Source organism: Chenopodium quinoa, unplaced genomic scaffold, assembly GCF_001683475.1.
Source record: "Chenopodium quinoa cultivar QQ74 unplaced genomic scaffold, ASM168347v1, whole genome shotgun sequence".
NCBI lineage: Eukaryota > Viridiplantae > Streptophyta > Magnoliopsida > Caryophyllales > Amaranthaceae > Chenopodium > Chenopodium quinoa.
Genome location: NW_018743021.1, coordinates 625931 through 650440, shown reverse-complemented (window position 1 = coordinate 650440; position 24510 = coordinate 625931). Strand labels below are relative to the sequence as shown.

Sequence of the window (24510 nt, the reverse complement as noted above, 5' to 3'; positions counted from 1 at the left end):
GCATTATTATGTTGGTTATTGTCGTTAAAAACTTGGAGGAAAACAAAGCCAATCTTTCTTTCTTGTCCAAACCTAAAGGACCATAACTGACTAACATCACCTAGTTTAAGACCAATTTTGTTAACCACATCCATCCAACCACCTTGCAGCACTAGATTCTTCTTCTCTTTCGTATTCTTTGGCCACATTGATAGATATAGCTCTCTCTCTTCTTTGTTTCGCAATAGTAAAGTCACATTAATATCGCCGCCTTCTTTCAATGTTTTTACTTCTTCACCTGTTAAAATAAGTCCATTATGCTCGCGCATGTCCCTCTTCGGAATCAATAATCGATTTTGTCGATCCCACAAATCCGCATAAGGTATGTATTTTTGCATTACAAGCTTAGGCACCTCACCTCCCATAACCACTGCTTTCTCTACCAGTTCACTTGGAAGATTAGGGGGGGTTAAATTTTGCCTTTTTCTTTTCTCTTTTTTTGCTTCTTTGATGACTTATTATGGCCTTGTTCCAAAGAACGACGTCTCTTTAGCACCCTTTTTTTTTTTTATTTTTTTATTTTCTTGATTTACAACAAGTGAATTATTATTTGTCATAACACTTGCATAAATCTTCAGGGATGATAGCCTTATCGACGTTGTCATTATTTTTTCTTCGTGCATAAATCTTTTTACCAAAAAGTATAATCATAGTAATAGTATCATTATTATTACTACTACATGCTTCTTCAGGGTTGTTGACATTGTCTTTACTATTTCCTTCTGCAAATATCTCTTTTCCAAAAAGCTTAATCGATTTCACCATTATTGCAACGGATGATCTTTGAAGTTAGAAGCTAGTTGAAAATATTATGAAAAGGTACGTGAGAAAGAAAAATATTGGTGTATGAAAATTGTAAGTGAAACTCAATTATTTGGGTCAGTATATATAATACTATTAACCGCTTTATGATTTATGGAAATAAGTTTGGGATAATGCTAATGTTAGTCCTAATTCTAATCAAAATGGAATAATGCTATTTTTTTTTTTGGTGTTTAAAGAGCCACAAGGGCAGGATGAGAATTGATTCCAGAATCTCCTGGAACCGGAAGGGAAACTCTAACCACTTGAGCTATCCTTCACTCTCAAATGGGATAATGCTAATGCTAGTCCGGCCGGCCTAATTCTAATTAAAGTTGACACTAACTTTTTAAATAAAATTATTTGTACAATTGTGTTGTAAAGTTGCCAAAGTTATCAAACATTATCCAAGTTAGATTAAAATTACCCCAATATAAACCTTGAGTCTATAATATATTATCGGTGTATGAAAATTGTAAGTGAGAAAACTCAAATATTTGGATCAATATATATAATACTCTGACCGTTTTATTTATGAAAACAAACTTTAGATAATGCTAAGAGCATCAACACTGGTGGTATGATTTTATACCACGGTGTAAATATTCATCCAAAATATGATATATTTTACTACAATGATGGTGTAAAAGTATACTATGGAATGATATATACCATCTCATGGTAAACATTTGCTTTGGTCCCCGTGTAACATAAACCAACCAGGTTAAAGTAAATAATCATAAAAAAAAATATCATTGTTCATAATTTTTCAAGACCTACACATAGACACCCATATTGATATAGTTTTAATTCTAATAATAAAATAAAATATAATTATAATTAAATTAGTTGTATAATCAATACGTATAGGAGAAAGAAAGTGTGGTGGTAAACTTTTTTTATACCATGGGTGAGGTAATTTTTGGAGAAAATATATTGTATTGTGGTATAAATAATGTGGAGGAGTGAGAAAGTGATAGAGAGAGAGGAATGGTATAAATTTTTATACCATGAGTGATGATGGTCTTAATGCGAATGTAATCTTAATTCTAATTTAAGTGGGTTAACTCCACCGTCACAATTTTTTATCCATCCAACAAATAAATCTACAAAAGATCTTAACGGCGTGTAGTCGACGGCCGGCGACTTCCTAGCGCGTTCATCTCCGACGGATCACAGTTTTACCCTTAATTGGTATTTCTCTCTCCTCTAAACCCTAATTTTATCTTCAATCATCAATTGTATGCAATCCTTAGGCAATTCGATCTAATTTTGTAATTAAAGACTTGGAAGTTTCCTAATTTCTTTTTCTATCTATATGATTTAAGAAAATTTAGGGATTTTAGTTCTATTCAAAATAAAAAATCAAAATTGGATTTCAATTGTTAATTGCTTGGGCTTACTCTCAATTTTTCCTCAATTTTCCCCAATTCGATCTAGTTCTATAATTAAAGACTTGAATGTGCTTTCGATTGATCTTAACTGTAGACTATTAATTTACATTGCAAATCAAATTTGGTTTTTATAGGGTTGATTCCGAATTTACAATTTTACATGTATGATAGTGTAATATTCAGCTCCATTGAGTTCTTGAGACTATTAACGGTTAAGTTTTGACGTCTTTGTTTGTTTGGCTTGTATCAGTTACATCATGATATGAAAATAGTCAGTTTGATGTTGATTTCTGCTTGATGTTTTTTCAATTTGTGTGGTTGATTCAATTGCTTCTCCATATGCCTCCTGTCATTTTTTTCACACTCGCATTACACAAATTCTCTTCTATATTTGGAAGTGGATGATTAAGATTGGATGAATTGGACGATATTAGTGTAATTAGGCATTCTGCTTATTTGCCTTTGTGAAACAAGCTCTCACAACACAGTTTACACAGAATATAGAACATAGTTGCTACGACTGAGGAGCGTACACTGATGGAGCTTGCAGACAGGGCTGTTGGTTTTCTGTTGTGTTGTATCAGCTTATCAATATTCACGTACTATACTTTATGGGTTATCATCCTGGTAAGTTCAAATCTGATTAATTTTTCATATATAGTCTGTATGAGCTTATGTTATGTAACAAAATTCTTCATGGATCATTGCAGCCATTTGTTGACAGCGACCACTTCATCCACCAGTATTTCTTACCTCAGGAGTATGCGATCATCATCCCTGTTCTTGCTGGTGTTACACTTCTTTGTTTTCTCAGCGTCTTCATTGGATCTGTAATGTTGAAATCCAAAAAGAAGAAGGCTTAATCTCATTTGTCTTCATTTTTTTTTCCCTTTTGCTTTCAAATTTTTCATGAAGGTTGTTTATAATCCTCCTGTAAGATTGTTAGTACAGCCTTTATGATACCAATTTCAGTAGTGTATGTATACGGGAACAACCGTTGGTATCTATTAGCAGTGTTATTGTTCAGAAATTTCTTTTACCTTTTGTCATTATCAAATTTACTTGTTGAATACATGGGCTTCAAGCTTTCAGCTGCTTTTCTGTTGGAAATTACAGTTGCCATGCAAAATACTACATACTTCATATATGGAGACAATGGAGTAGATGATGAAAGGCATCGCTTTTCAAGATTGTTACCTGCTATTATATGTATAGTGTTGGTGGTATCGTGAAGTTAAAAAAACATGATAGAGAGGCAAGATAACGAAGGAAGTAATTGTCGTATTCCATGACCATGATATTAGAGGGCGGTACCATCTCAGAAACAAAACTTTTGATGCAAGGCCTTGCTTCTTTGTTTAACTTGTATAAGAGTTAAGAGTATACTTGAAAACAATGTGGTGGATTGAGAAGAGTTTAAATGAAAGAGGATAGTAAATCATTGCTTTAACGATATAAAGTCTGTAAATTACTCGTAAACTTTATTCAAATAAGTGTATTTGTGGCAAGATAAACAATCATTAGCCTGTTACAAATTTCTTCAGGCAATTAGCAGTCTTGAGCCCAATATCTTACTCGTACTTATCTATGATAAAGCTAAAGAAAGGAATGTGCCTTCTTACAGAAAAATCAATTACAAACAAGTAAGCTCTTTACAGAATGTATCAAACGCTGCACAACAAGATATCTTTCCAATAATACGAAAAGGGCACATCTGCACTTCTAGTCAAGAAGCGGACTCCCTTCTCTGACAAGCACAAAGAGGCCACCATCTCCTCTTGAAATCCTAAAATCTTCATCGACATATGTGAATAGCAACCAAGATGAAGTGCGTTCACCTGGAATGGAAAGCTTAAGAGGTGGCAGGCCATATAATGACCGTGAAATACTTGCTGCTGCCTCCTGAACAGGGTTCAGGAGCTGCTGCACAGGAGAAAGGGTAATATTTTGTCCAAACACATTTATATTCTCTGGAAGATCAAATTGAGATTTAATCTTTGGAGGCTCAAAAGTGGCTTCTTTAAATTGAACCTGCATATCAGAAATCAGCTGATTAGCACATTTAATCTCCATTTAAGCATCTTAACTGAAAGAAAATAATCAAATTCTCAAATAAAATAATGATTCCTCCTCATAAATTTGCAACCTGTGGGGAATTACACTATTCAACACACAACTTTAATCTATCTCAGACCCTGAAAAGAATTGAGTTGAGATACTTTCCATAAACCCCACGAGATCCCAAGAGGCCAGAGTGGTTGGAATCGTCCACTTCATAAAATATGCTTCCTATCACCTGTGTAACCGTGTTACATTGACTCTTCATTCATTTCAAGTACACATGTCAGACCCTCAACACTCAGACATGAGAATGACACTTGGACACTTCACTTTTAGTTCAAACTATTGAATTTTTTTTCCCACAAAATAGCCGAGTCAGACGCTTGGACACATACCCATGTCGGACATTTGTATCCGAGTCCATGTGACATAGCCTATCACAGACACAAGATCACAAGATGTCTTTATGTAATCGGCCAATGGACGCATAAGGTTCCAAATAACCTTTTATGGCGCAGAAGTCTCTGACCTATTTGACAAACCTTCTACTAAACAAAGGATCGATTCTTTCTACTTGCTTTCCCAAACTGTCGAAGATTCTAAAGGTTTTGTGGCAATTAAATTAATAATGAGTCATTATTGAATGTTTATTGAGAAGGTTATAGGCTTTCATGGAGTCCCTTAAACCTTAAAGGATGGTATCCATTGAGTGGTTCGCATAAATTTAAGATAATCTTAGGTGGAGATGGAGGTGAGAGTGAGTATATTTGCAATGGCTGGGGTGGGTAATTGGGGATTATGAAAGGTTGGGTAATTAGATGGAGGAGGAAAAAAAAAGGGGGGATGGATGTGGTTTGGGTAGATAGTGAATAAGTGATTTCCCTTTTTAGTTTTAGCATATACAAGTATATAATCTAACAAAATTCCATGAAGTATGAGATGATATATTTATTTGCATGCATATATATGAGTAAAAGTAAACTGATGATATGCAAGAAAACATAAAGAGAGAGAATTCTAGTGAGAGAAGAGACCAAACAATCCAACAAATTAAGGAAAGAACCCAGAACCCATGCGAAAATCTAGATCGAAGCTACTACCACCCAGTTCAATCCTACTCTACTCAATTCTCTTACTTAGAACCAAATAACTGCAATTCCAGCATATCTCTTGGTCAAGCCTCATCACTTAAAGGAAAACACAGTGTACACATGCACAATTTCATCTAAAAAATCAGCAATCCCCATATATAAAAATAGAATATTAAAACTGATTCCCTATCCGACACAATTACAATTGTGTAGCTTTCAATCTCCAAATCACTAGATCTACACGTCATAGTCATGGAGCCTCAAAAGGCTTGATCTTTGATAAAATGCTTAACAGTAATTATTATAGCTAAATACAAATGGTGGGGCTACAAAAGGCAAAGAGAGCACTTGAATGGTCTGAGCCTAAGAGTCCGCACATTAATTGTATAGATAAGGCTGCACCATCTACTACGTCCCTCCAAGTCTCCAACCAGCAAAACACTCACCCACACAACAATTGTAGGCAATTGCAGTTAGGACATGGCATCATTCTGATTTTACATTAGGATTTTCGTTGAATTCTATGGTCTTTAAGTACCGTGCCTACCCAGTACCGAGAAATACATGTGATTACATGAACACATTTTTTGGAATGAGATATATGAACAATTTTGGAAGGGGCAAAGAAGATTCATTATTATGAAAAGAAAGCAATGCCATAACAGTAACATAAGATAAACAAGTAAAACAAATGAAAGTGACACCACAACACAAGGTATTGATTTGAACGACAACGCTATTAACTCGATTCCATATATAGCCCAGACCATGTGCAAGCTACATTCATCACACCACAAAGCAAAGGTTTGTTCAATTACCTGTATCCTTGAAGGGCTACTAACATCAAATTTGGCTGTTGCACTAAATGAGAATGTTGCAAAAGGACTGGACAATGTGGTCGAATTCTCTACAGTTTGGCTGGTGGTGCTAATGGCTTGACATATTTGTTGAACTTTTAGCAACGGTGTAGATCCAAGAGCAAGAAGAGGCAACAACTCAGAAAAGGCTGTGTACCTGATAAATACAGAGAAAATGATAGATGAGGCATGGTAAAGAGGATGAATAAAATTTCCTGTTATAGCTCAGACAAAATCTCAGATGATGACCGTTAATATCAAAGGATGTTTATGATAATATGCATCAGATGTCAATATATTCTTCAACTTCATAGCATGTGAATATGTGATCTCTTATATTCTGAAGTTTTATGTTGTGAATTTTCTATTAACTCTTTTAACATCTAAAGGTTCATTGAACACAAGAATATCAGCACACACACACACACACTACAGGGTCAGTTATAACTTTTTAAAAATTGGCATTTAGTAACATACAATCGTGGCTGATTCAAGACAACATTTCCTTGTTAATGCACCAACTCTCTTCCACTGTTCTACCATAATTTTCCTTCAAAATATTTCAACAGAATAAAATTCTGAAGGAAAATGGCAACCAATCACAATAAATGGCTATTAATACTATCTTATCCCATGAGTGAAGAAATAGTGCCCAACATCACAATATCATTAGGAAATAGGATGGTGAGTTGGTGACTAGCCAATAAGGTTAGAGGGTAACTTCATGGTTTAGTATGGAACCTCACTAGTGTGCGAGTCGCTGATCATACTCCCTTGTTTCCATACATAATTGTCACATTATCCTAATTCATTTATAATTAAGGATATAACTTCATTCACTGCTACATGCTTACATCCTTTATATGGACACATCATTGCTTAATTCTCCCCATCACTCATTCTAATTGAGGGGAAGTTCGAAAAATCCAATTATGATCCACTACTATCCTAACAAGCATGTCATCTTTTTTCCAAGCATCCCAAAATAGTATACGTGACTAGTATAACAGTGACAAAACAACCCAAATACAGGCACACAACAAATTCCCATTTCCACTTATCACCCTAAAAAAGACTACAATATGATCTTCCCTAAAAATTAAAAACAACAATTCAATCAATACTTCAATATAAATCAATGTAAGTATAACATAGTAAGAATTAAAATCAAATTCACAATGTAGAAGTAACAGGGGATAAATTAAAACACAAGACAAGAACATAGAAAAGCTTACACCAAAACCCAATTGCCATCAAGCAAGCCCGGAACCTCAGTCGGGTTAGGATTCGGGTTCGCCGCCTCGAGTTGATTAACAAGCTCCGATACCTCAGCCCGAACCTCAGCTGAGGCCCGAAACCCGAGCTCCGACCCATAAAGAGAATCCAACAAACACCTCTTCAGCTCCCAATTCTTGTTCACCCAAGTACTACTACTACCATTAGTTTCTCTCTCCTTAATCTCTTCGCCGTCAATTGCAAGACGGCCCCATTCATCTTCATCCTCGCGAATGGGCGGGTCGGAGTCGGCGAACCTGGACTCAGTCTTGGGCTCAGGCCCAGATTTCTCGCCCCATTCGTCGGAAACTGTGACAGAAACATTGAACTCAGGTGGGTTCACGGAGGCGGAAGGGTTGGGCTTGGGCTTTGGGTCTGGGCCCCATTCATCGTCTTCATCGGAGGAAGAAGCGGAAGAACGGGAGGATAAGAAGGTTCTGGAAGAAGGACGCGTGGAGGAGAGAGAAAGAAGTGGGGTTTGAGAAGGGAGGAGAGAGAAAGAAGAAAACTGGTTGTGGTTGTAATGGAGGATTGAGGATTTGGGGAAGAAGATGGAAGGTGGTGGAGTTGAGAGAATCGTCATTTTTGTTAATGGAATGAAAAAATTGAGGGAGATTTGGTGGACATGGGTGTTTTTTTACTATTTTCTGTTTGTGTATGTTGTTAACTTGGACCTATTGATCAAATTTTGTAAGGCTTCAAATATTTTGCACAATATTTGAGAGACTAGTGTAAATTGTAGAGTGAGGGATTGATTGGCCGACATACTCGCTTCGTCCAAAAAGAGTGGTGTCAAAATCTGATCGGATCAATTCAATTTGAAATCGATAAAAAAAATCAAATTATACTTGAATTAACACCTCTATTTGAAAATAATGGCTATGATATCTGTATGTTTTGTTAGGATTTCAAAGTATAAGTATCATTGATTTATATGACAATGGTTTGCAATTGTATATGGAAATAATTTAAATAATTGATGGGAAATAATTAATAAAAATGAATACTTATGAATTGGTTTTTTTTAGTGATACATGGAATATTTATTATAATCGATATTGAACATGATATCATATTTGTCAAGATAAATTAAAGTAGATTCCATTTGTTTAATACACAAAATTTTGTACTTCTTATTATTAAACAAAGTGGAGTATATGTATTAATGTATATGTTAGTATTGGTCTTTCTTAACTCAATAGTAGCAGGAGTCAACCTTAGAGACAACTAGAGACGATTTTCTTATCCCGATATCCATGCTAGCACTTTCAACCTGAGCATCATCAATGTCTTCACTATTGAAGCTTTAGCCTTGCACAAAGGCATCTCCTAGCTCTCCAACAAGATATATATTCAGACTATTCACAATATTTATATCAAAGGCAACAATCTCTTAGTTATTAATTCATATTCAATCAAAGGTGGTACTTGGTCCCATCCATGGAAAACCGAGCATCTTAACTTAACCAATTTTGATACCTAGATCGAGTATTCATCATACTTATTGAGAGCCAAGTAAAACGGCAGATTAGATCGCGAATCTTATTGAGTATATAACAGGAACATTTACCCTTGTAATAACTCTAGTCTTGTTTCCGTTTTCTCATCCAATACATTAGGAATTCCCCTCGTGGAAAGAGTTTCCTAACAAAGTAACAATGTTTTTTTTTTCATAATTACCTTATAAAATAAAGTTATTCTAAATTGCACCAAAAAGTTTTCTTGATGGCTAATGTACATAAAAGAGAGATTATATTCAAAAAAAAAAAAAAAAAAAAAAAAAAAAACAGAAAAGAGAGATTAAAAATGCATGATCAAGTTTAGAGAAGACCCTAATGGTGGTGATTCATGCTAATGGAAAAAACTCAAACAAACCTAGTTAAGAAGAATGCTTGCAACAAGTGTACATTGCACCACCACGAGGATGGTTTGTCCTTAATACTGATGAAGTGGCAAAGGTTGCGCGACGCCAGCAGGAGGAGGGGGATTATTCGAGATGAACAGAGGAAGAAGATGCAGATCGATTGGCTTTACATCAAACTTTGGCTCATGTTCATCCTATGAAGGTTAAAAGCTGAACTAAAAGGCTGTTGAGATAGGCATTTATTGCTCTTGCCTTCAAATTTGGGGTCAAATACCTAATTATCAAATGGATAATCATTCATTTGGCAATTTAATCTAGCACTTCATGCAAGGATAGGAACCTTACAGAGGAGAATGAGTCCATATTCTCCACAACAGTCAAAGATTAATTAAGGAGAATAGTTGGAAAGTTACATTTTTTTTTTTTTTTTTAAACCAGTTGGAAAGTTACATTATAATATTATATTGGTAAAAAGAAGAGAGAGAAAGAGATTAACGTGACAAAGTGAAAATAGCATGCATAAAGACCAATTAACCACCAATTAGGACATGCTTGGATCGGGAATAATATCAATTTAGGGAGTAATAAAAGTCAAATTTGAAAAAACATAAGTAATTAGAGGTGTTGTAGGAGACTAGGTTTTTGCAAATAAAATAAGGTAGTTGTGAGTTTGTGACATAAGGAAAAGAGAGGGATAAAATCCTCACAATGAGCGTAATAGTTAGTGTAACTATCAACCCCAAAATGAGGGTATTAGTTCATCTTACTTCGCCTCATACCACACCACTACTACATAATTTTTCTTACAATCACACTATCACTATCTCCTCCTTCCCTATATTCACTTTCATTTTACTTAGTTTGACTTTTATTGTCCTAGTAATACATCTCCATCCTCAATCCAAGCATGCCTTTAAATATCTACAATGGGGCTTAGAGTTCAATAGAAGATTTTTACGTAGATTTTTTTTTTTTTTAATTTTTTTTTTTACATATTTTTAATAAAGATGATCAGATCAAGCCCCAATTGGATGAAATAGAGAAAATTCTTATGATAATTAAATGTAAAGTTGTTAGCACCATGTAACCACTTCGAACATTGCTCGAGCCAAAATGCTAACTGAGTAAGTTGTATATATGCTTTTTTATTTCTTCTCAATACGACGACTCTTCAATTAGACATCAATCTCAGTCTCATAACTTTCTACATTCTTAAGTAATTGCTCCCTTTTTTAGTTTTACACTATTCGCCGACTAAATCTTCTTTAATTTTTTACTTTTTTTTTTTATTACTTAATTGTTCATTAAAAATATACTTGTTCAAAGATTTTGTTTGTTTCCTTTTAATTTGTACTTTCGATATTTCTATTTCTTTTAACCAAAAATTAAAGAAACTAATTAATGGTTCAAATTGTGCGTAGGAGAACGTAAAATTAAATCTTATACGGAGTATGAAGCAATTAAATTTGAGAAAGGGTGAAGTACTTAATTTCCATCCATTCACTTCAAAGTATTCTAATTATATTTCCCACCTACTACTTAAGACTAGAGCAAGGACTAATTAATGTATTGTGTTGGCTTTCTAATTACAAGTTGATAAACCTAATTTGTCCAAAAAAAAAAAAAAAAAGAGGATTGATAAACCTAATTCATTTACAGTATTTTGTTTAATTACTCATATATAAAATTCATGCATGTCTGACCCTTTTATAAACGTTTTGCGCTCATATTTACTTGTAAAAAGATCGACTAGTACAGTAGTACAACGATAAACCTTGCTAATAAAAAAAAAATAATAAAAAAAAACAAGTATACAAGTATGATATAAGTTGCAATGCATGCCATTTTTTAAGATAAGATATAGTTAATTGCTTAAAATTAAACTGAGTTAAGATAAGTCGATTAAAATGAAACCTCCACACACATGAAGGATGAACAATTTAAATACCTATAACATCATGCAATCCCCATATATGTATTTGAAATACCTTGTTATATTGGTACCATCATCCTATTATTTTAGGTCAAAGAACAAAAATTAATAAGCTTTTGATCTATCTAGCTTTATAATTTAAAGATAGTTAGGATGTATTCAATTCATTTGATTTTCACTTGTCTGAACTTATTTTATATTTATTTGAACTTATTAGACCCTAGTAAAACTAAAATAATTTGAGCTTGTCATGTCACGTATGATTTTAAGCTACTAACTTTTTTTTTTTATAGCTGTTTTGTACCCCTAATGGTTAGCTATTAGCTTGCTAATTAAATAAGCTTGACTTTCTCAATTATCTTTATAAATTTAATTATTTGATACATTAATCTCCAATAATTTTGGAAACTTTTTTCTCAAGCTAATTAATTTGCTTGGCCAAACTAATTACATTTTTTAGCTTCAATGGTCAAGTTGGTAGCTAGAGGCTTTTAAAAATTGCAAGCAAGTCCCTACCTACAACCATTAAAATTGCTCACGTATTCTATCTTAAATCATTTGAACTTATGATATTTCAAATTAGTAAAAATAAGGTTAATATAGCAAAACCTTTATCCAGTAATTAGTGAAAATAATGGATAAGATCAAATGTATTAATGTACTCCGTATTATACATATATCCTTACATTAAATAGTGTATTAAATGGTAACAATAGATAATGGTAAATTAAATTTGAAGATATCATATTAAATATAGAATCATCTATCCAATAATATTTTTAATAGTATGAACACAAAAATTTGATATGCATTTTATTCTAAAATCACCATCATTACTCTTTTCAAAAAAAAAAAAAAAATAAAAAAAATAAAATACCATCATTACTCTTACAATTATCCATGTCCTAACGTATTGAACAAATTAAAATCATGGCAAATACTTAAATGTCCAACAAATATCCTCTTTATCAGTCCAACTTCTTAATAATGTGTTAGAAATAAGTTTATAAACATTAAATTTCAACTTTTATAAGCTCCCCAATTACATTATAGTGTGTATTAATTTATGTATCCATGTCTTTTTGCAAAATTATGTGGTTTAATATCTTACTAGCTACACAAACTTATAGAGAAAAAGTTGTTAGGAGATGAGAAATCATCATGAACAATGTGGACAATGCATTAATTATATACTTCATCTCCCAAAAAAAAAAAAAAACACAAAATTCAAAAAAGAAAATTAAAAACATTGATTATAATTAATAAAATTTTGTTGGTAGAAAATTAATAGCCTTTTTTTTATTCATCATCATGGGAGCAAAATCCCTTTTTATTTTCAATTTATATTTTTTTACACTTTTTAAGCCATAAAAAAAGCTTTGTTAGGACCTAGCATTGACAATACCTTATTTAAATCCCTCCTAACCCGTAGATTTTGTCCATTGTAACCTCCAAATCAACGGTCTATATTCGTTGACCTATTTGAACTTGACCTTATTACTCACTCACTCTCCTCACGTAAAACGGAAAAACCCGAAAAATTCAAAACCTTCTTTTTACTATTTAATCGCGTGTATCAAACGTTACAATTAACGGCTAAGATCTCATCATGTGAATACCACGCGCTATTCAAGAATTTGATTAATACAAAGAAAAAGGAAAAGTTTTGACTTTGTGAGAGAGAGTAAAGAAGGCTACATGAAACGGAAAAGCATAAACCAATTAAATACTGCCACGTGTTTTCAGAAACAGACGACTGAATAAGTGGCATTCATCGGTTTTTGTCAGAGAGAAATAAATTACGCTTCCTAGATTTATTTAATTTTTTTGATAAATAAAATTAAAAATAAAAATTCATTTATCAAAATATAGAAGGGCAACCCACTAAAAATAAAGCTTGCTTCTTTTTTTTTTTTTTTGCTCTTTCTCTCTCTACTCTTTTAACACTAAACAAGAGTGAGTATGAAGTGAGAGAAAGTGATTTTAAGAGAGGAATTTTTTTTTTTATTTTTTTGTGTTTTGCTAAGGTGGATCCAAACAAGTTTGAAAAAGATATAATCTAATGCTCAAATATTGGTATATTCATTGAGCTCTATTGTTTTATTATTTATGGTCCCGTTAATGTTACATTCATTTGAAAATATGATTTTAGGTTTGTGTTTTTTTTATAATCAAACAAAAAATTGGTATATTCGCTTTCAATTTTACTTTTTTTTTGTTTTGTTATGATTTTTTTTTATTTATTCCGGTGTTTTGATGTTTCGTATTATATCACGAGGTAGGTGGTTGTAGCTAGGAACTCAAAAAAAACCTTTTATGGTAGAAAATCATTTTGATTTTCCTCATTAATTTTGACTTTTTAATTATTAAACAAAAATAATTAATTAATTTAAAAAAAAGGCTGTTCGTTAACAAATTATTTAAATATAATTATTGCACTAACTTTTTATCCAATCCAGTCAATAATTCTTGCATTATTTTTGTTACCTTAGATGTTAGAATGGTAGACAAATGAATAAAAGGATTATGACAACCTAACCCTAAGTTGGTAATTGTTGATATTTTCATTTTATTGAAGATTTGGATATCAAGGGAGCAATTATTGGAGGAGAAAAGAAGGAATTGAAGATAGTATAATTAGCATAATAATGTATGGAGATTGTCAAGTAGCAGCAGCATTACCTTCAACAATGGGAGAAAATGGGATGTCATCAACACCTGATTGTTCTTCTCTTTTCGCTTCGTCTCTTCGAAACCCTAACAATCATAATCACAATCATCATCATGTCAATGCCTTTACTTTCATGGCTTCGCTTCCGCCTGCCTTCCATCCTTTCCCTACTATCCTCCCTGTAATGTTCCTCATTCCCTCTCTCCTCTTAAGCTCTCCTTTTATTTTATTTTAATTATTTATTATTTTATTAATTTGATTTCTGTGTATTTTTGTAAGGTGAAGGAGGAGAGAGGGAAGGAGGAGATGGTGGAGAGCTTGTCAGGAAGCGAACTCAACATGGAAGGACAAGGTGGTCTTTCTGGGAACGAGCTCGAAAGTCTTAGTGAAGATCCGCTCAACCCCAACCAATTGCAACCGTCTCAGAGTGGTAAGAAGAAGCGTTACCACCGCCACACTGCTCGTCAGATTCAAGAAATGGAAGCGTACGTATACGCTTCATTTTTTACTTTCGTCCAAATTTAATTGTCACATAAAATACAAATAATTGTTTACCATATAATTTTTTTTTTTTTTTTTTTTTGGAAAATTATGATAATTTAATTATATTATTAGTCATTTTGTTTGTTTGTTTGTTTTTTTTTTTTAACAGTCTTTTCAGAGAATGTCCGCACCCTGATGATAAGCAAAGGATGAAGCTTAGCCAAGATCTAGGGCTGAAGCCACGCCAAGTCAAGTTTTGGTTCCAAAATCGCCGTACCCAAATGAAGGTGCGAACCATACATTTCTCAAAATTGATTTAATTAATAACGTAATTAATTAGAAGAAAAGGTTTAATTTATATTTTGAATACTCGTATAAATTTAAATATTTTCAATTCATCCCCTCGTAATTTTCCAACTTGATGGTCGAGTAATTAGAGAGAATCCTGTCTAGCTACACGAGCTATATCGGATCTACGATAGTAGTAGTATATACATAAGGAGTACATTATTTACGCGGTTAATTAATTGAAATCTTACATAGAATACCAAATGGGGCTAAAGGGTTGCACCATTGATGGCAGAAAGCCAGCTGTGAGTGAGTGAGTGAGGGTTAGAACTGTAACAGTGACAGCTTCGTAGTTCCCTAGGAAGATTAAAAATAAATAAATAACAAAAAAGGACCAAGGCTAGGGTTTTATTTTTATTTTTTTTTACTGTGGTTTTTGTTAAAAAAAAAAAAAAAAAAAAAAAAATGAAAGAAGAAGATAATATTAGGTAGTACAGAAAATGAAAGCTTGATGATGAAAATGGAAGACTTAAAAGAAGAAGGAGAGGAAGAAGAAGAAGTATAATAAAGAGGATTAAATGAATTTACCTGTACCACAGTCATTCCCAAAGCTAAAAAATTTAATGGCTTAAATGTTCCCCACCCCCCAATGTTCATTGTCCCAGCTGTAGGCCTAATGCAGTCAGTACTCAGTAGTAGTGTTCAATTTATTGTGCTTTTTTTCTTCAATTATAACAGTACATTGCAATGAGATTATTATTTAATTTCATGCATTATTATGTTAATACATCTCCATTTTGTTTCAATTAAGCTATGTTGTTTAATGTGTTTTAGTGTCACACTCGGCTATTCAAACTCGTGTTTGAGAGTACGTACTTGTGGTAGATTGATTTAATTAAATGATTTGATTAATGTGATAATATAAATGCATGTACATATGTGTTTGATTAGGCACAACAAGATAGAACTGATAATGTGATACTGAGGGCTGAGAATGATAACTTGAAGAACGAAAACTATCGCTTGCAAGCAGTCTTGAGGAGCCTTGTTTGTCCTGGATGTGGAGGTGGCTCCATTCTAGGAGAGGTCGAATATGATGAGCAGCAACTGCGCCTTGAGAATGCTAGGCTTAAAGAAGAGGTGTGTTCTTATTTATATATGTTTTATAAGCCACAATTTGCTAGGGCTCTTTGATTTTGGACTAGTGAAATTAATTTGTGTTATTTCATGTACAAATTGTAATACTATTGACTTATTGATATATGTTTTGGATCCTGAGCATCTTAGCTATGATTACTGCCTCATAATTAGCTAAGATTATTCTTCTAATTAAAGTAATTGGTCCACAAATGATTAATTTTTTTTTGGTCATATTCAGTATTCTAAAACTGCAAGTAACAATTAGCTGATGTCTTAACATCAGTGACACATTATTGCATTAGTATCAGTTTGTTTAATGGTAGAATCATCACTAAATTCAAGTGTATTCTTGTGTAAGCTTGTATGCATAATTAAGAAGGCTATTAAGTGAAATCATTATCTCATTATTCAATATAAATCACAATAATTTGTACTACTTGTCTCTTTTACAGTATGACCGAGTTTGCGCAGTTGCATCAAGGTACACTGGCCGATCACTCCAATCTCTTGGACCATCTCCACCACCGGCAGCTCTCCTACCACCCCCTTCTCTTGACCTAGACATGGGAATGTACTCGAGGCACTTCCAAGAGTCAATGCCTCCTTGCACCCAAATGCTTCCAATGCCATTGCTTCCCGAGCCTGCTACTGAATTCCCTGGTGCTGGAAGTGGTAATGGTAGCGGAAGTGGGAGTGGTAGTGGTAGTGGTGGAGGTGGCTTAATATTGGATGAAGAGAGGCCCCTTGCTATGGAACTGGCCATGTCTTCCATGGACGAGTTGCTTAAGATGTGTCATGTGAACGAGCCCCTTTGGTTTCGCAATAGTAGCAACTCCATGGAAGTGCTTAACATGGAAGAGTATTCGAGGATGTTCCCTTGGCCTCATCATCATGCTGATCCTCTCAAGCAACATTACAATGAGTTAAGGACCGAGGCTACTAGGGATAAGGCGCTTGTCATCATGAACAGCATCAATCTTGTAGATTCTTTCCTTGATGCCGTAAGCCCTCTATATTACATACATTATTAACCTAATATGCTTCTTCATTTGGCTATTGTCTTGTTTTTGTTTACCATTTTCTAATCTGTACGCGATTATCCCTCTTGTCAAATTAACAACAGAATAAATGGATGGAGTTGTTTCCTTCCATTGTCTCTCGTGCCAAGACTGTTCAGATTCTTGCTCCAGGAGCCTCCGGTCATGCAAGTGGCGCGCTTCATCTGGTTAGTTCATTCATGACACATTGATCTTCTTTAAAAGTCACTTAATTTCTTTCAATTAATATGTTTCGGAAAAGATAACATTTTCCTTGGAAGGACTATCATGCAAAAGAACCCTGCATTGATTATCTTATACAACATGAAAAGGCCTTGATCATTGTTTATTCCTTCTTGCAGATGTTCGCGGAGTTGCAAGTGCTTTCACCATTAGTACCTACCCGTGAGACTTATTTCCTCCGGTATTGCCACCACAACGCAGAGGAAGGCATGTGGGCTATTGTTGATTTCCCTGTGGATAACTTCCAAGGAAGCCTTCAACTCTCTCAAAATAGTATTCCTAGATACAGGAAACGCACTTCAGGCTGCATCATTCAAGACATGCCTAATGGTTACTCAAAGGTAATTAAAAATAATACATTACATAAATGAACTAATCCCTACTATACTCTTATGTAATGAACAATTGAAATTTATGACATTAATGTAGGTTATATGGGTTGAACATGCGGAGGTATTAGAAGAAAAACCAATCCACCAAACTTTTGATCAATATGTTCATAGCGCGATGGCATTTGGGGCAAAACGTTGGTTGGCTATACTTCAAAGGCAATGTGAGAGGGTTGCTAGTCTCATGGCCAGAAATGTATCTGACCTTGGAGGTTGCAACAAACTCTAATACTGATTACTTTGTTATAAATTTCATTCTATCTAGATTTCAGCTGAACTAACCAGCAAATATGTTGTTCATGCAGTGATACAGTCACCAGAAGCAAGGAAGAATTTCATGAAGCTGGCACAAAGGATGATAAGAACATTAAGTGTAAATATAAGCACTTCAGGGGGTCAGTCTTGGACTGCATTATCTGAATCTGCAGACGATACAGTTAGAATTACAACTAGGAAAATCATGGAACCAGGGCAGCCTAATGGATTGATCCTCTGTGCGGTGTCCACTACTTGGCTGCCTTATTCTCATGACCGGGTTTTTGATCTGTTGAAGAATGAATATCGAAGGTCTCAGGTAATTTGGCTCATGATCAGCCAATGCAATCAAATGTTATATTATTAGTAGGCTTTTTAACTGAAGTAGTGGTTTTAGAAATACAATTAAGTATGATTACGTTTTTATGTTTACCAGCTTGAAGCTCTTTCTAATGGAAGTTCCTTACATGAGGTGGCTCATATCGCCAATGGATCTCATCCAGGAAACTGCATCTCTCTCTTTCGCATCAATGTGAGTTTCCTTTATCTTCATTGTTACAAAACCTATTATTATTATTATTTTTTTACAGTGGCTATTATCTTTTTTATGGTTATTGCATCAGTAAGATATGCACCATTGATAGTAAAAAGAAATCCGGTGACATCAAGGGTGTAACTTTATTTTTATTGTTTCAATAAGTACAAAAACTTGTAGTCATCTTGATAATATCATATTGTTTCTAGGTTTATGTTCATGAATCTCTTAATTCGTACTCGTACTTGTAATCTTGTATTAATGAATGATCATATCATTTATGGTTGTGTTTAATGGCGTTATTTAATGTTAATTTAGGTGGCAAGTAATTCATCACAGAATGTGGAGCTAATGCTGCAAGAGAGCTGCACAGACCCCTCAGGTAGCTTAGTCGTGTACGCCACAATGGAAGTTGACTACATCCAGCTAGTGATGAGTGGTGAGGACCCTTCTTGCATTCCTCTCCTCCCAACGGGGTTCTCCATAATACCCCTGGGACAAAACAATATTACACCCGATGCCACAAACAACACAGATGGCCAGAGTTCCTCCAGCAACATGGGTGGTGGATGCCTCCTAACAGTCGGGATCCAAGTCCATGCCAGTGCAAGCCCTAATGCCAAGCTTAACCTTTCAAGCGTGAACGCCATCAACAACCACATCTGCAGCATGGTCCACCAAATCAACGCTGCCCTTGGCAACACCAACGGAAACAGCAACACAATCACTAACACCAATGACAACATCAATAACGCTAGTAATACTTGTGTTGCTTCAACCAGTAATAACAACGCTGTTGGCTCGTAAATTGAGGCCAAGAGCGTTGTTAATTACTACCCTCCATGTTTTTAAGAGGTTATTGTATTTTGGGAGGGCTTAAAGGAAACAATATAGATGAGAAAAGAGTACAAGTGGAAGAAGTAGACTTTGAATTTTATTTTTCTTTTACAAAAAATGGTTAGTAATTGGTAAATAAAAAATCTACTACAACTACTAATGTACGAGTAGTTAGGTGTGTGAAAAAACAGTGGGATTAATGAAGGAGTAAGAATTGGTGGTGGAAGTCAAGAGCGCACCAGATGTGATCCTTGGATATGGCTAAGCTAGTTGGTTGGTCGGCCGAGGCTAATTTCTTACCAGTCATCCAAGGGTGTTGGTTCGGGCATTGACTTCTGCTTTTACTCATTTAATTTATTGGGTCCTTTTTTTTTCTTCTTTTTATTTAAAAATTCTATTTTTATGGGACTTTTTGGTGGATTACTTTTTATTGATGTAATTGAAGAATTTAGTGTTCAATTTATGAGTTCATTTATGTTGGTAGTTGTGGTTAGTCTTTCTGCTGTCTTGTTATTTTCTTCATCTGTTCTATTTTTTTACTAGTGGCTTGGTTGGATGAGTGAGTAATAATTTCTTCAGGTTGGTATGATTTGTGGATTTTCATGGTTATGCTAAAATCACGAATATGCTCACATGGGACTATTAAAGCCGTCCGCAAAGGCTTAAAATTGTATTCAATACTCAATACAGAAATAGAGAAGTACTTGTAATGGTCGTTATGTATAAGAAGGTAAAAGTAAGAACCTAAAATGGAGTTAACGAATAACTACAGTTGATGTGTTAATCAAGAAATTCATGGCTAATGCTTTTCCTGAGTTTTGTACAAGGAAATGAATTGAAAATACTTGTGTCAATCTATTCTCCGAATCATTTATAGGAGTATGAAGTAGTAAGTCCATACTAGATTGATGAACCCTAAGAACTATCCCATAAAAGAACCAGCTTAGTTGATATTTAGCAAAAAATATAATGATGGGGTAAACCCTAAAGAAATACAAAGTATCAATAGTGAATTTAACTAGAATATGATTATATGATTGTTGAATAATTTTCAGGATCTTCTTTTAAGTTCTGAGTAAAATCCGAATTAATAACGGAGAAAGTATCATTTTTGTTGCTGTCACACAGCATGTTTGTGCTCTTAACTATTTTCCAATTCTAAGTTTCATAAACAAGTATAAAGACCAACAAGCATAACAATGCAACATAAAAGTTCTGAACTTGTTTCAACATTTAAAGCAAACCCTACATTTTTGAAAGATCATATCAGAACCAAATGCTTCTCCCAACAGATAAAATAAAGGCTGTATATATGTCAGCGGTTCAACCAGTAGTCATTAAGGACGTCATGGTACATGAGCTCGAAACTCATCTACATCATTATCCTTTGTAACCATAGCTTTTATCAGCTAAGAAGAAGGAGAAAGTTAATTCTATAACAAACAATTCTTGTAAAGCCTTCTTATGCAGTTCACCATTAGATAAAATTCTCATAATAATATTTACCATCAGATCAATGTATTGTAGCAACATCAGAAGCTTGATTTTGTAATGTATAGTACCAACAATATAATCTATCTAACCCAGTAATATAAGCAAATAGGGATAGTAGTTATTTTCAATGAAGATACGTACTTTCCATCAAACGATCAGAAGAAGTTAAGCTCCAGTTTGAATTAAATGGTCAGAATTCATCGCCATCCTCAATTTCTTCCTCTGTTTTTTAAGCAGTAAGTGGATGCCAACAAGAGTAATGACACTTAAATTCAATGTTCACCATTTATCAGCCAGGGACTCAGAACCTGAAAAGAAAAATGAGATTAAGCAATTTAACTAATATTCATAAGGTTTGTCAGAAATAACTGCAATCAGCTGCAATCAGACCCTCTTACTCAGTTCCAACCTGAGTCATATAACTACTTGGAGAAACTCCTAGTTGATCTTGAGGATAACAATGGAAAGATTATAAAGATTAGTTGCTTAACTTTCATGTAATTTTATCTTCCCTTTCTCCTAATATCTCCCAGAGTTATTTATTTGGCATCAGAGAGTTTTCAAGCCCCAAAACCTAGCTTATTCTATTGCAAGTCATGAATCTTGCATGTATGCAGGATATAAACAAGAGAGCTATTATTACATTCACAGTATAAAATTGAGTTGAATGTAAAAGATCCAAATCTAAATAATTGCAACATTATGTTTCTGAAACTAGATTAAATGAATGTAGTGTTGAACTTACTGCTTGCATTAAAATAAAAAAGAATCAATAAAGGCGTCATCCTCTATATTTAAATTGTCTGCTGCATGATCCTGATTCGTTTTTAATCCAACATAATCAAAGCATCTAGAGCCTTATTCTTAAAATCCACCACCGGGATAAGCTACAGTGATGTTACGCGTCTAATCCTAATAAATGTGTCTCTTTCTTTGTGCATACGGATGCATAAATTAGTGCAGCGGACAGCTACACGTCCCATAACCACCTTAAACGCAATAATTAAAGAGCGTAAATGATAAGATATCAAGGAAAGAGTTAATGGAAGAGCGGAGAAGATATGGTTTATTGCAACTCAATGATGCAAGAACAATCATTAAAAATTCAACGGGTGTAGAAAAGATAACGATTAATAGTTCTTTTCTGTTCCATTAATAGCAAACGACAAGAGACTATAAAACAATCACAAAATTCATAAACATACTGCAGTTTCATTAGTATAAGCAAGCATTAACTAGAGGTCTATTTAGTTAGTCGTTCTGATTGGCTGGCTACTTTTTCATACATGATGGAGTCTAAGTAGAGGATGCGTTATAGTATAATAAATAAAGAACTAGCTTTATCAACTATAATGACATAGAACTACAGAAGAAATATACTGTATTGTACTGAATCAAAGTCAATTATGGAAATAAATCTAATGTAATAGATTAAAGAAAAAGATTCAGTTAAATTTTAATTCCCCGTTATGTTGTGACCTCTAGAAGGATGTGAATCAAGCTCGCCTTAAAAGGAAAAAAGGTAGCTCGCTGGTTTGAAATTTCTAGACAGAAAAAAACAGAGTGGTAATCCAACTTTTGTCTGTTCTTGCTTTTTTACTACTGCTATTGACATAGAAAAAAAAAAGGATGAAGCATGTGAATCAACTACAGGAACTAATAGCACTGCCAGTAATAAAAAGGAAATTAGTAAAACAAGGATGAGTATGGATTGCCTTAGAACAGATCGAAGGAAGAATAGAGGCATGTACTAGTCCATTCCTAAAGAAGAGTTTAAAAAAAAAAACAAGACTATATATCTAGTAAGTCTGGTCCGGACACAGGATTTAGATGTGCTAGTGCTTACTTAAGATCTCATAGCTTTGAAATTTCTAGACTGAAGGAAGAAAGAGTCAAAGTGGGAGAATCACACTACTGTATGTTCTTGCTCTTTTAATACTGCTACTGATGTAGAAACAAAAAGAAGGATAAAGCACTTGAATAAGCTACAAGAACTAAAAGCACAGCCAGTCATGAAACAAGAATGAGGTTGAATATTGAAGAGTATGGATTGCTTTAGAAAAGAAAGAAGAATATTGGCATGACTAGTCAATTCCTAAAGACGAGCTTAAGAAAAGCAAAAGGAGGAGGGGTAGAGGGAAAAAAGGACACAGGATTCAAACATGCTAGTGCTTACTTGAGATCTTTGGATCAGACTTGTTAGGCAGTCCCGTGTTCTATATAGCTGAAAGCACCAATAATATATTCCTTTCATAATGGAAAACAGCACTGTCTTCAGCAAAAATATGAAGCAGGACTCTAACTAACATAATCCCCTACCCCCCACTTATCCTCCCTCCTCTATCTACCACCACCACAAGCCAATTTGCCTAGATTACTTTGATCAAACCGAAAGGTTTCAGACAAATTAACTAGAAATAGGCCACTCTTCCTAGAATACTCCACAGTTCATTCACCTCTTTCTGCAAATTCACCAACAAGTGAAACTTTGAAAGACAACTACAATCTTGACTAAATCATAATGGGTTTCTTGCAACTAAGTTGTTAGATTCACATAATGTCCACCAAACTCGAGCTTGTTATGGAAATGGAATCATAATGCATTCCGGCTACATAATGACAATCGACAAGCACAAGGAAACCTATAATAGCTCCTTATAGCAAGTTATTTTGGGAAAGGGTCACCAAATTAGGGTCAATTACACTCCACCAAAAACCCCCTTTGAAGTGAATTGCAACTCCCTAAACATTTTACAATAAGACGATCAAAGTCACCCCCTTTGCATAATGATTATCATAACTCAACTCACATCCTACAATTAGTCACTTTAGAATTCCATACACTTTCTTTTTCATTACCCTAGAACAACTATTCACCAAGTCATACATTCTATATTTCTACAACACCTTCAAATCAAAGAAGTAAACCTACTTGCAATATAAATAGTCAATTATCTCTATACCTTTTGCACAGAATCAACAGAACAATTGATAAAAATGCTCATCATCACTGTTCAGACTTGCAATTAAAAAAGATTTAAACTTTGTTGAAGATTTAAACAATGATTTGACAACATACTCAAATAAAGCATTAGAATTTTCATGGGATATTCCAATTCTATAATTGATGAGCAGAAATTAAAGGAAAAAAACGGAACCAATGAAGCATAATTAAATAGATAAATTGAAAACTGAGAAACAAACCTTGAATGAGAAAGGCAAAAATGGCATTTTGCATTTTGCGGAATTGAATCCAAATCACCCGCTTCCTCGTATTTCTCTCCCTTCACCTTCGGTGTGTATTTCATAGTTTCTTCTTCCTTTTCCTTTCTCGTATATGTCGCATTTGCTGAGGAAATTCTCTCAATTTGGGTGTAGACTCGTGTAGAGATAATAGAAAATTAGAAATTGACGACTTTTTTTATTTTATTTTATTTTTTTTATTTTTAAAATTTTTATTACTCCGTATTATTTATTTTTTCTTTTCCGTATTTTTATTCCACTTATAGAATTTTTCCTAAAAATTGGTTAAACGTAAATTTGTTCCCTACATGCATCGATTTAAAAATGTATTCTCACATTATTGTCCAAGTATGATTGGTAATAGCTTCGTTTTTTTTTTTTTTTTTTTCCTGGTTCAACATAGAACTGCTAACACCATTTGCGGTTCTAAAAGACAAAAGGAAGTGGAAAAGAAATTATAGTGTGATGTTATTTAATTACTAAAACTACTAACGGTTTACAACGGTTCTATGTTGAACTAGAAAAAAAAATAACGAAGCTTTCACCAATCCTATGTAGACAATAGTGTGAAATAAGTTTA

At 33.9% G+C, this 24510-nt stretch overlaps 3 protein-coding genes and 1 long non-coding RNA gene across 4 annotated transcripts; 2 read left to right on the top strand and 2 right to left on the bottom strand.

Moving 5' to 3' along the window:
* The first annotated feature begins 1857 nt into the window (after positions 1–1857).
* On the top strand, positions 1858–3325 carry LOC110730126 (dolichol-phosphate mannose synthase subunit 2-like). The gene is made up of 3 exons (XM_021909901.1): positions 1858–2033; positions 2732–2861; positions 2945–3325. The coding sequence occupies exons 2-3, from the start codon at positions 2772–2774 to the stop codon at positions 3095–3097; spliced, it is 243 nt and encodes an 80-aa protein (XP_021765593.1). The 5' UTR covers positions 1858–2033; positions 2732–2771; the 3' UTR covers positions 3098–3325.
* A 354-nt stretch (positions 3326–3679) lies between these two features.
* On the bottom strand, positions 3680–8234 carry LOC110730125 (probable plastid-lipid-associated protein 3, chloroplastic). The gene is made up of 3 exons (XM_021909900.1): positions 7479–8234; positions 6205–6400; positions 3680–4265 (listed from the first exon to the last, which is right to left on the bottom strand). The coding sequence occupies exons 1-3, from the start codon at positions 8099–8101 to the stop codon at positions 3957–3959; spliced, it is 1128 nt and encodes a 375-aa protein (XP_021765592.1). The 5' UTR covers positions 8102–8234; the 3' UTR covers positions 3680–3956.
* A 4968-nt stretch (positions 8235–13202) lies between these two features.
* On the top strand, positions 13203–19686 carry LOC110730123 (homeobox-leucine zipper protein HDG5-like). Its single transcript, XM_021909899.1, has 12 exons — positions 13203–13391; positions 13894–14167; positions 14272–14471; positions 14639–14756; positions 15709–15897; positions 16350–16898; positions 17021–17122; positions 17297–17518; positions 17607–17778; positions 17872–18140; positions 18258–18353; positions 18675–19686. Exons 2-12 carry the CDS (start codon positions 13964–13966, stop codon positions 19161–19163), a joined length of 2610 nt encoding a protein of 869 aa, XP_021765591.1. The 5' UTR covers positions 13203–13391; positions 13894–13963; the 3' UTR covers positions 19164–19686.
* Positions 17352–24300, bottom strand: LOC110730124. Its single transcript, XR_002512999.1, has 3 exons — positions 23892–24300; positions 20829–20995; positions 17352–17481 (listed from the first exon to the last, which is right to left on the bottom strand). It is a non-coding gene; the product is annotated as an uncharacterized LOC110730124 (long non-coding RNA).
* Positions 24301–24510: the final 210 nt, after the last annotated feature.